We start from the raw sequence: 12,305 nt of genomic DNA on the forward strand, positions 1-12,305 counted from the left end.
CAATGCGGCGTCAAAACATAGTATAAAAACCAACAAAAACATAGCCGCTAACAAGCAAATACGAAAAAACTCACGCACACAAAAGCATAATAAACATTTTCTTTTCGCTTTCTTTTGTTGCAAAAATTGCAATTTTTATTGCACAAAAGCAAGCAACCCCCACGGCATGAAATAGAAAGTCCGCTTCGGCAAAGTGTAAATCGGGTTCTAAGTGAACAAGAAAAAAAAAACAAATAAAACTGAAAGTTAAGTGGCCCCCAAACTTTAACCTGCCAGAGGTTTTCGCACTCCAAGAATTTAGAACACTCTTTTGCAGCTTTTATCATTGCGGTAGGTTGTTGGTTTTTATATACTTTCTCTGAAAATTTTCACACACACTTAAGCCGCAACGACTTCCATGAACCGAATGCAGCTGCTGCCGCGCCAATTGTTGTGGTTGTTGTTTATTAAAATGCAATTCTTCTTTTAATTTTTGTTGTTGCGGCTGTCTTGTGCTTTTATTTGGTTTGGTCTCCACCGCAAAGTGGCACAGAAAAACTGTGAAAAATCTTTTGGCCAACGGAGAAAAGTGCAAGGCGTGGCGGCGATGCCATCTCAAAAAGTCGCCAAGGGCCAAAGGAAGCAGACAATGTGGTTGCCGTCGCCGATGTTGCTGCTGCAATTACTTTTGCTGCACTCAGATCAAATAGTCATTAAATTGTTATGGGTATTTGAGAACGAATAAATATTCTTAAGGAAATTATAATATTTTATAAATAAGTAATAAACTTGTTCTATAAATAATTTGTATTTATCATATTTTTAAGGGGATAAAAAAGGAACCACTTATATTTATGAAACAAATTTAATTTATTTGTAAAACAATAAAAAGTAATAGTTAAGAAAAATTGTTAAGAAAAAGTGTTTCTTAAAAAAAGGTTTTATAAGTAAGTTATAAACCAATTCTGGAAATATATTTTATTATTCTCAAAGCTATTTCTTAAACTTTAGACTTACCCCTATACAACTAAAATTATTTTCTACTTATCGTAAAGAAATTTTATTTATTTTGGAGAGCAGATAACAATTTTTCAAAATAAAAAAATAATATTTTTATTATTTTCAATAAAACTATAAAACGAAGATAACATCAGACTATAGATCAGAAAAACTGATACATATTATTACTGCAAAACTTTTATGAAAATGAAAAACTTAAAAGCTTATCCTTAAGAACATAATTAGTAATAAGAGTTTCTTAAAAGTACTTTTTTAAATTGAAAGCAAGTCATGTTTTTTGTTGAGTGTACTTTTGTTGGCCTTGCCCGCGGAAAACTATTGGCACGCAGAGGAAGGAAGACAATTGGAATTGTTTCACATGCGCATGCGCAGCTCTGGAGATATGGGCGTTTGATATGGATATGTGTCCGCCGTGTGGCACATTGTACTCGCACCAGTTACAATTGGTCGTGGGCCGCGGATGCGGATGTTTTCGGTTGCAGCTGCAGCACCCGCACCCGCACAATAAGATGGAAAATCATATGTTGGGAAACTTCGGTTACGAATAATGCCCCCGAGCTTGATGGACATTTTGACAGGTAGACTTAGCATGGAATACAAACAATGATGCACATAAGTCGCATTGCGCAGCGAGTGGCATTTGGAAAGGCGAGGATAAGAATTTGATAGGAAAATGTCCAATGAAAATAGCCGAGGGGTTTACATTCACGTCATGCATACGTATCGAAAAATGTTACATTTATTCAGGTTTTCGTTCAACTGTGAGTATATTTTTTGACTACAAAATAGTACTTGTACAAAATAAATACAAAGAAAAATATTTAAGTGCAATCAAATGATTTAATTTGATCCCTAAAATGCATTAACAAAATTAATATTAAAATTGAGCATAATGTAAATAAAATAAAAATATAAATTAACATAAATATCCAGAAACATACTTTCATTTGACTTTAAATTTAGTTACCCCATGAAAGTAAAAATATATGAATGGTACTAAAATAACAATTGTGTTTAATTGTGTTTCGCAAAACTTAAAATAATTACCATGCTTTCCAAATTTAACTTGCAAAAAAAAAAAACAACATTCAAATTTTTAATGGCCAAAAATGTAATGACCCCCTTTTAAAATATATAATATCATCATTTTACAGGACTTCAAGGGCCGTCGCTTTTCAGGTTCACTGCCTTTCGGAGAAATCCCATAAATTTCCACTTGGTTTGGGTCATTTATGACGGCTCCCTGGCGGCCAGTGAACCCAAAGCGCTTTAGTTCTTCATTGTTCAGCAAGCGATACCTGAACGGAAACAAAGCTGTGTGCAAATAAATACTTACGCGCACTCAAGAGTGCTGCATGCAGATCGATGAACTGCCTCTGAAAAGCCCTCAACTACCATTTCCATGGACGTTGGGCAGTGAAAGTGGCGTGAAAAAGAGGCGGCGGCCGACGAAATCAAAATCTAAGTGAGTGGCCCAGAAAAAAAATTGGTTAGCTGGGTAAAAGATACTTTGTTAAGGTGCCGACACTTGAAGTGTGATGCTGGCCCAGTGGCCAAAGTTGGCAGTAAGTAGCTGCCGCGGCCATTAGTTGGAAATCTTTGTGGGCCGCAAGGCATTAATTTGTCAGTTTATTAGTCGAAAATCGCTTTTCGACCCTCTGAGTCCGGCTCATACTCCTCTTTATGGGCCCCTGCCACATAAACCGTTCGCAAAGCGAAAGCCCCCCAAAAAAACAAGAATGCAGAAAATGCATTTTTCCCATGTTGTTTTTGGCTTAAACGTTTTGTTTTTATAGCAGCGCACAGACGAAAAAAAAAGCCACAATTATGCGGCACAGCTTTCCTTTCCCTATGCCAATCGCATGTGTGGCAGCACGTTCTATCGGATGCAGATGCATAAGTAGCGACTGCCGAGATACGAGATACATATTGCAGCGCTGTCAGCGATTTTCCATTTTGCAGGGCCAGTCAATGGCCTGAAACCATTAGTTGCCTATCATCGTGGGATGCTGCCCACCTGAAGAGCCCTGGATTGGATGTTATTCACACCCCCGCTGGCATTTGCATAACAACACAAAATGGCCATTGGCCACTGTTTAGTGACTGGCAATGACTTTCTTTACGGCCAAAACTCGTAGTCGAATGGCGAAAATTGCTAAAAGCCAAATTGAAATTAAAGTGTCAACGGCAACGGCAGCCAGTTGCAGAAATGGTTAGATGCCAAAAAGCGAACTCCTACCAAAAACCACTAATGCAACTAATATGTTTGGCCATAAACAACGAAAGCTATGGCTGGAAAAACTAGTGGAAACCCGTTGGAAATGGTTTTGGCCTCGCCTTCGCCTCGCTGCTGGGCGCTTTGGTTCATTGAGGAGTACTGCTGCCAATGATCATAATGGCAATGGCGATGTCAGTTTGGCTTGTTTTTAGCCAAACGTAGCTTTATTTGATCAGTCATAATTGATATTTTTAAGTCATTTTTCAATAGAACGAGGTGCACATGATTTGGTCTTATACTAACCTACAACACATAAAAATATTTATAGCGATCAACGCCAAAATAAAATGAAAAAAAAGGTTGGCAATGTGTTTCTTTTTTAGCCAAATTTATATAATTGCCATTAGGGTATCATTGTTATGCATGATCCAATAGCTTTACCTAAAACTCATAAAATTTCCAATAATAGACACAATATTGAAATTCAACATTTATAAATTAATCCGAAGATTAAGCTGAAAATGAAAGTTGGGCAACTTCGTAAACCATATCTTGTTCTACACACCCTTTGTTTTATTTTTTACAAGCAAATCAAATGGAATAGAATAATTAAACTTGCTTAAAGCATTGTCGTGTTCAATATTTGGTTATTGCAAGTGAGAGTAAAGATATAATAAATGTTTGTGGTATATTAATTTATAACCAACCATGACCGCAAGTGTAATAAGTTTCGATTCAAGTACACTAGGGTGGCCCTAAAAAGAAATCCGTAATATCACCTTAAATGTAGAATTGCGCATGTTACCAGCGAGTGAAAGAAGGATTTCAAGCTGTACCCACACATAAAGTAACGAATTTTTACAAAAATTTGCAAAAATGCAATCACGAAAAAGCTGTAAAGGGAAAAACACATGAAGAGATTTAAATTTAATTTATTTATTATTAAAGCATTTGTTTACAAGGTATAACTACAATTTTATGACTTCAAAAATCATTACAAAACACCTCTGCAAGTCACTAAAGAAAAATGACATCCCATAAAAGAACACTAAAAATGCTATTTCAATGGAGCAGTGATAGCGGGTTTCTGCCGATGGAAAACAGTGGCCACCATCAGCACTGGCGCACACTCGTTCCCACCGCCGTGGAAAACCGAGCGAGGAAAAGAGCCAGCACGAGCTGAAAGCCCGAAGACGCCGACGAAGCCGAGGAAAATCAAATTGCGATCAAGAGGCCGCTGCGGAGCCGAACGAGCGAGCGCAGAAAGCAAGGTCTATAAAAGAACAAGGCGCGCCAAGGCTGGTCATCAGTTTGATTCGAGCCAGCAGCCAGCAGTGCACGCTGCCCCCAGTGACTCCAGACTTAGATTTTTCCGCCAAGGACTAACCACCAGTGAAGCACCTGTCGCGCGGTGTGCCGCGAGTGTAGTCGTCGTTGTTTGCCGTGATCGAGTGTGAAAGTGCCCATCCCCAGAATGACAATTAAGCAGTGGCCTTGGCAGGCCCTTCTTGGCCTGCTCGCAGTGCTGTTCCTCGCCGGCAGTTGTGGGGCGGCCACCGAGCAGCTGGGCGGTCTCAGTCCCGGTCCCAGTTCGTCCAGTCCCTCGCAAAACGCCGGAGCACGGACCCTTCTACGGGTCTACGACGAGTGCACCCGCGCCGAGGCCGGGTTTGTGCCCTGTCTAAAGAAGAAGGCCATCTCCTTCATCGACCGCCTGGCCCCCATCGAGGCCATCAACGTGGCCGAGGGCATCAAGCTGGTGCGGCTGGAGACGGCGCCCCGTCCGCCGGCCACCAGCGAGAACGACCTGGAGTCATCGCTGCCCCGATCCGGGAACGATCGCGACGCCAAGCTCACCAACATGCTGATCGAGCGGCTCAGCTACTTCTTCAACGGTCACTCGCTGCAGGTCAGCTTCCCCAAGCTCACATCCGATGAGATTGGACGCGGCTTAGAGGAAGGTAAGAGATCGGAAAGGGACATCAGTCCTATTATCTATTTTTTACATTTTTTTTGTTATTAAAAACAAAACCTTATAACATTTTCATTTCCTGACCCTGAAAGCCAAGATTGCCTTACAACATTTTAAACTTGCCTTTTTCGACACCCAACTTTAAACTACAATATTTTCTATTATGCACAACAGAAAACTAGCAGAGTCTTAACACTTATAGAGTAAAATGTTTTAACAAAATGTATTTTTACCTACTAATTATTTTTAATATGTTTTAATTTACTATGCTTATTTAAATGTTATTATTATTAACTTGGCCCCAACAGTCATAACATTTCGATAGAAATCATTTGGAAATTTAAAAAAAAATTCCAAATTTGAAAGTTAAAACAAAATAAGCGTTACTTACAATGGATTGAACTTTCAAAAAACCAATTTTAATTTGTATTAGTTTTTATTTTTACTGTCATCTTAAGACCCTGCCACAATGTTTCCTACAATCAAATTGAGATTTCTTTGGTAAACAAATCGATCCACCACAGAACGTGCAATCATCACTTTCTGTGGACGGTCTAATTGCGGTTACCGCTAATACCCCAGTATCCATTGCGCGTAACAGTGACATAATTTGACTGCGACTACGCCTGTGGCTATGTCCCCGGTAATTGCCAGGCAGTTATTAGAGCCAAGAGAGCCATCATAAAGCTCCAATGTGTATATTAGCTGGCAATGACATTCGCAACTGCACCGCCAGCACCGCTGGCTGGCCCACTTCCTGGCTTATCATACTGCATTGTATGTAAACAGGGCGAGTGGGCTGCCCGGGGGGCGGGAAATTGGGGGAAATAGAGACTCTGGGAAAATGCGCAATTGTTTTTATTTTTCGTTCGCCTCTTTTAAAACGCACACACGAGAAAACTCGTTGAGCAACTCAGGAATGACCCAGAAACCTTACCAACGACATCAGACAGACGGTAGCGAAATCGTCGAAAAAAAAAATGTCATGCCACAAAATTCGTGTTGTCCAAAAACAGCCGAAAAACATGACATGCAGGGTAATTCTGCCACCACGAAGCTTAACCACTCTAGTTTTTTTTTTAACAGACAACAAGAACTCTATGTATATTTAAATCCAACGACAAATAACACTTACAAATCATTATAATTATACAAAGTAATTAAATGCAATAATTTTTAAGAACAATTGGGAGTTGTTAGGTAATTAAAAATTACAAGGGGCAAAAAATGGGCAAGTCTTGTTGTTATTTTCATAAATGCAAAAAATTTGGCATATATAATTTCTAAACAACTTTGAAAAGCAGCTAAAAGCATTGAAAGTATTTCTTTACAATTTCTAAAATATTTATAAATACAACTTTAACTCAAAATTCATTTATACCTCAAGACACATGCATAAAATGCATTGTTTAACTTAATAAATATAATTGTCAGTGACTCTAAGTGAAGTCCCAGATAAACAACAGTCTGGCCAACTTCAAGTATCAAGTATCTAATCCCTTGGAGGGCAGAGTATGACGAGTTAAAAGCAAAAACTAAGCCATGTCTAGATGTCATGACCATGTCAAATGCAATGAAAGTGGCGACCACGTTTCTCCGTCGAGGCCACGAAAAACAACTCCTCGACTGGGCCATTGGCATTTCCATTTTGAATGCGGGCTGTCGTCGATTACAAATTTGACACAAGCACTTACTGCAACATCCACATCAAGATCGCAATGCAATGCAATGAAAAGTGAACTTACTTTCACGCCACATGAAATATTTCTTTTACTTTCAAATCATTGATCAAGATTTTTTAATCGATACGAGGAGCTGCAGTACAAGTTGGCCAACACTTTCCCAATGGCACAGCCATTTTTGGCTAATGCTCGCTGCCAGAGATTGCGGCTATCGATTGAGATGCCTGTTTAGAGCTGGTTATGACTGTGCGATCATCGCTCTTTTGGGCAGCATTAGTGTCCATATCCACCGCCATTTCCATTTCCATATCCATGGACTTGCCCAAGTCGAAATGCAATTTTCCCCAGCCATGCACAGGTAAGCACAGGTGAAATCGCCCGCAGTGTCCCTAATGAAGGCAGCAAAATGAAAGCCACACACGGTGCCTGCCAAAACCGAATGCCAGAGCCTCAATCACCTGGGAAAACATTCTCGCGCAGCCTTTGCTTAATTGAGCTGGCACTTTCACCGTCTTTTGAATATTTTCCAGGGGATCGTCGGAAGATCTGTAGAGATCTTGCCAGATCTTCAGAGATTTAATTGTTCTTACTTTGGTTATTACAATACTTTCCAAGATCATTGTTGGCATTATTACCCTCTTGGTCATAAACCTAGATAAGTAACTTTACTTCTTGTCAGAAGGTTTGACAACATAACTTTTAATACTTCCCTTAAGTAGCACTTACAAAATATGGCATATAATGTTGATAAGTTCTTTTTTCTTTTGACTTTTTGAATTTACAAACTTTTTTAATAGGTTTTACTTTTTTAGATTATGGTTAAATGCTTAAGCAGTTATCTGTTGTCTGTTTATTTGATGAACATTGCTTTCATACTTAGAGTCAATTATTTTGCCAATTTTGTTAATTGGATTCCTTTACAATACAAAAGCATTACAATATTTATAATTAGATTGTTTAAATTCCTCCTCTGCTTAAGTGATTTCTCCGTATTTGTGTAAAACAATAAATTGACAAAAATGTGAAAGCATACATAATGTTTATAGTTAAAATGAAAGGAAAATGTTTGAAATTTAATTATTTATTTAAATGCACTATACAAATTTAAATGCTACTTAGAGAGTTGTATTTTACAGTTTTTCTCAATAGATTAAGCTGATTTTATTGTCCTTTTTGTTATGAATTGTTTTTGAAAACCAGTAAAGTAACTTTACTTGTAGCTAAGACTTAAATATAGTTAACAGTAGTCTGTAATTCTTTTGATGATACCCCAAACTTACCCAATATTTCTCTTGCAGGTCGTGGTAAAATGAAGAAGATGATGGGCATGATGATGATGGGCATGGCCATGAAGTTGATGGGCATGATTCCGATTGCCATGGGAGCGCTTTACATACTGGCGGGCAAGGCGCTGATCATCTCGAAGATCGCCCTGCTCCTGGCGGGCATAATCGGGCTGAAGAAGCTGATGTCCGGCAAGTCGTCGGGCGGCAGTTCCGGCTGGTCGTCCGGCGGCGGTGGCGGCGGCGGAGGCGGTGGCTGGTCCTCGGGCGGCGGGGGGCGGTGGTGGTGGCGGCTGGGACAGGCGATCCCTGACCGAGGCCCAAGAGCTGGCCTATCGGGCCCACCACCAGCAGGAGCAGCAGGCGGCACATGCGCAGGGTCATCCGCAGCTGCAACACCAACACCACCTGCATCCGAAGGCCGCGGCGCCGCAGGTGGCCAAGTCGTAGGGCGGAACGGAACGGAACGGACAGAGCGGACGGAGCGGAGTGACACCAAGTGTTAGATAGCTGCATTTATCTTGTGGATAAATCACGGACGGCGGATGGCGGATGGCGGTCGGATTGTAATTAGATATACATAAGCTCTCTTTTTGCACTTGCACTGCGGGGCAGACAAGAGACTTGATGCACTTCCAACGGTTCACTCGTTCACTCGACGCCCAGTGGCACCTATGGATACAGCGCCTGAAATGTATCTAGAACGTGCGTTCCCACTGGGCTGCATTTGATTTTTTTATAATGATTAGTATTTGCTTTAATCGATTATGTTTGCTTCTATGCAACGCTCTGCCCTGCTCAGTTCTTTCATCCGCATTTACTGTTTCTAAATTACTGAACTCGGCCTCTGCATCTTGGCATCTTGGCATCTTTGCATCTCTGCATCTCAATCTGCATCTCGATGTGCTTTACTTCTTAACTGCTAACTGCACTGGCTATTTTCAATTACCTCTTGTACTTCCGCTTCTCCGTTTCCATCTCACTCCACTAGCGCACTCACATTAACTATAGCTTGTCTAACTGTACGTAGCCACTAAGTGTAATAATTTATTTAACTTATTTATTTATTTACTAGCCGTAAGTGTACATCGCATGTAAGCAGCAAAGTTTTCAAAAAAACAGAAAAGAAAAAAAAAATGTATACGAATAAAATCACTGATACCAATCGAAGTACAGACTTTTTCGCTTTTTCCGCTTAAGCTTTGGGAAGGTCAAGTTAAAGAAAGATACTTGGCCAAATATATACACTTCCCGGGGACTACTTCCGCCTGCCCTGGCCAGATTCCAATAAAACTTGGACCCATCTCCGGCTCCCATAAATTCCACTTGTAGTGACCCAGGGTGTTTGTCCCATATTTGGCAACCTTATGGCCCACGTTTATTGCTTTGGCCCAAACACACAAGCACACAGGGGCTTAAAGCCATGAAGCAAGTTGGTCCACAATTCAGCTGTGTAAACATTTTCCAGCCCATGAACGTAAGGAGAAAAGTTAGTTAGCTGTGCAAGTACGAGTATGCACCCCCTGGACTTTAATCATAACATAACACATCAGAGATTTCAGGAGGGAACAATAATGAATTACGTAAAATGAATCATCATCCAATTAGTTGGGTTCTGAGACGAGTAATGTGCTCTGCAGGCAGATGAAAATCTGTGGGTGTCCGTTAAGTAAGTTAAAGCTGTTGGCCAAATCTACTTTAATTGAATATTCTGCTTGTCATTGAGCTTCTGAAATTGTAGACATCCGCAAGCTTGTTAAAATGTCCTTCACTTTAATTGCCTAAATTCTTTGTACATTATTAATTAATATTCTTATATAACTACAAAATCCAATCATTATTAAATCACCACAAGAAGAGTGAATTCAAATTGCCTGTCCGCTATAAATATGCATTTAAGTTAGAATGTACATTTTGTCTGTCAATTAAAATAGAATGGCCAAACCTGAAATTAATTATATGAAATGCCTTTCATATCAATTAAAAACCTCGTACAAATATAATAAATTACAAAAACCAAACTTATTAGGATGACAAGAGGCAGCTCCTTTAGGAAATGTAAACTTGTCAAGGTATACTTTACATACTTTACATATATGTTTTTAATTAATATTAATTTCTAGTTCCACAAGGGACTTTTTTTTACAATATTGATATTTACTAGACAACAAATCCCTTAACTCTCGCATAATGACTCACCACTTTAAATATGATTAAGTTGTCTTGTGTTTTTGTCTATTGTTAAGGCAAAAGAAGTAAGCACAAAAGTGTGACATATAAAAATCCGGAAATATGCATTTAATTTATGGCCTTAAAAAGCAAAGTTTATAATTTAATCTCGACGTGTGCAGTATAATGGTAAAAGCATTTGAGCTTTAATTTATACTGAGTAATATTTCTACAAGAAAGGCAGAACAATAAATTTAATTTAGAGTCCGCCTTTAATTTATTTATTTAATCAGATAGATTTTAACAGCCAGTTTTTCGAGCTTAAAGATATTATGCTAAAAAAGGGAAAGGCTAACTTACAAATCTAGTACTATTAAAAATGCAAAAAGTTACAAGTATAAACAAAAAGCTCTTTATTTAATTTAAATAAAATTCACTTTTGCTTTTATTTATGTGTTCGCCAAGCAGTCTGCCGATCATCCCAAACTAGTTTCGCTAATTTGGGAATAACTGGCATTAAAGAGATTCGTGCTGATTAGCTATGGAAGATTTTTCAGGTACGTAAACGAGTTTATATCCGGATTGCAGATAAATGGAGAGTAGTTCTGCGAAGTAGGGCATATATGGGGTTTGGTGTTTACTTCTTTTTCCACCAGCCGGACTGGCCACCGTAGCCACCTCCGTAGCTACCACCATATCCACCACCGTAACCACCTCCGTAGCCACCTCCGTAGCCACCTCCGTAGCCACCACCGTAGCTTCCTCCTCCATGCGTGGTGGTCGTGATCACTTTGTAGACGTCCACGTGGCTGCCGCTTCCATGGCCACCACCGTAACCACCTCCGTAGCCACCTCCGTAGCCACCCCCGTAACCACCTCCGTAGCTGCCGGAGTTCCAGCCGCCACCGTGGCTGCCGCCGCCATAGCCACCACCGTATCCGCCTCCGTAGCCGCCTCCATAGCCGCCTCCATGTCCTCCCTCATAGGTGTTGATCACTTTGACGACCTGGACTCCACCGCCGCCACCACTTCCGTATCCCCCGCCGTAGCCACCACCGTATCCGCCGCCATAGCCACCGCCACCACCGCCCTTGAGTAGACCCAAGAGTCCTGCATTGGCGGTTGCCAGAGTGGCGGCCAGCGCTAGAAGACATACGAATACCTGGACAAGGAAAAGGGATGTCAGTTCGAATTTAATCCTTTCAGGAATCCTCTTCCACTCACTTTCATTGCGGATTGCGAACGCTTGAGAAGCACAAGTAGAACTAATGTCAAAGCTAAAATTGCTTTCGGTTTAATAGCTGACTGACCAAACCCCAGCAAAGGTGGCTTAGTGAGCGGCTTTATGTCGCACACGCTTCGCTCCACTCCAAAAACAAGGTCTCTTGACTCATCAGGGTGACTTTGCCATCATGCCAAATCTTGTGCAGAGCTCTGATAAAACCCGGTGCTGCCTGGACGATTCCCGAATATAAATTTATGATTTCCATTAAGGCAGGCCGTAGGAAGAGTGAACTAGTTTTACTGCTAAATTAAACGGGTTGACAACAAAGGAACCCAAAAGATTTCAAGCAGTGATACAAAATAGAACGGTCGAAAATATAAAGTCAATTTAGTTTTAAATCTCTTGCCTAATAAAGTGAGAAAAAATTATTTTATATCAACTCCTTACAATTATTGTTTAAAGTAAGAATAGATTTCTGTTGATTTTAGATTAACCAATACTGTTAATAAATAAAAGTACAATACAAATCCCTCATAAATAAATAACGATAATAAAGTTAAGTTTAGCAAAATGAATAATATATAAAACAACATATTTTATTTATTAGTCAAGCAACCAACTAAAAAATGTAAAAATTTTGTAATCTTAATTATTAATCAATGTTTTATTAAAGATTAGGTAATTGGTATTCTTCTACTACAAAGTACAGACTGATGTTCAGAAAAAAGAGATACATTTTTTTAAGGCACTATAGGTA

The 12,305-nt window shown here is 39.8% G+C and overlaps 2 protein-coding genes across 2 annotated transcripts; one reads left to right on the forward strand and one right to left on the reverse strand.

Annotated features, from left to right (window-relative positions):
* Nucleotides 1-4,538: 4,538 nt before the first annotated feature.
* LOC108148209 lies at nucleotides 4,539-9,324 on the forward strand. The gene is given in 3 exon segments (XM_017275116.2): nucleotides 4,539-5,178; nucleotides 8,170-8,426; nucleotides 8,428-9,324. Coding segments are annotated over 3 exon segments (921 nt in total). The 5' UTR covers nucleotides 4,539-4,691; the 3' UTR covers nucleotides 8,605-9,324.
* A 1,415-nt stretch (nucleotides 9,325-10,739) lies between these two features.
* LOC108148240 (glycine-rich protein DOT1) lies at nucleotides 10,740-11,632 on the reverse strand. The gene is made up of 2 exons (XM_017275156.2): nucleotides 11,548-11,632; nucleotides 10,740-11,485 (listed from the first exon to the last, which is right to left on the reverse strand). The coding sequence occupies exons 1-2, from the start codon at nucleotides 11,551-11,553 to the stop codon at nucleotides 10,961-10,963; spliced, it is 531 nt and encodes a 176-aa protein (XP_017130645.1). The 5' UTR covers nucleotides 11,554-11,632; the 3' UTR covers nucleotides 10,740-10,960.
* Nucleotides 11,633-12,305: the final 673 nt, after the last annotated feature.

Source organism: Drosophila elegans, unplaced genomic scaffold (assembly GCF_018152505.1).
Source record: "Drosophila elegans isolate 14027-0461.03 unplaced genomic scaffold, ASM1815250v1 contig_476, whole genome shotgun sequence".
Taxonomy (NCBI): domain Eukaryota; kingdom Metazoa; phylum Arthropoda; class Insecta; order Diptera; family Drosophilidae; genus Drosophila; species Drosophila elegans.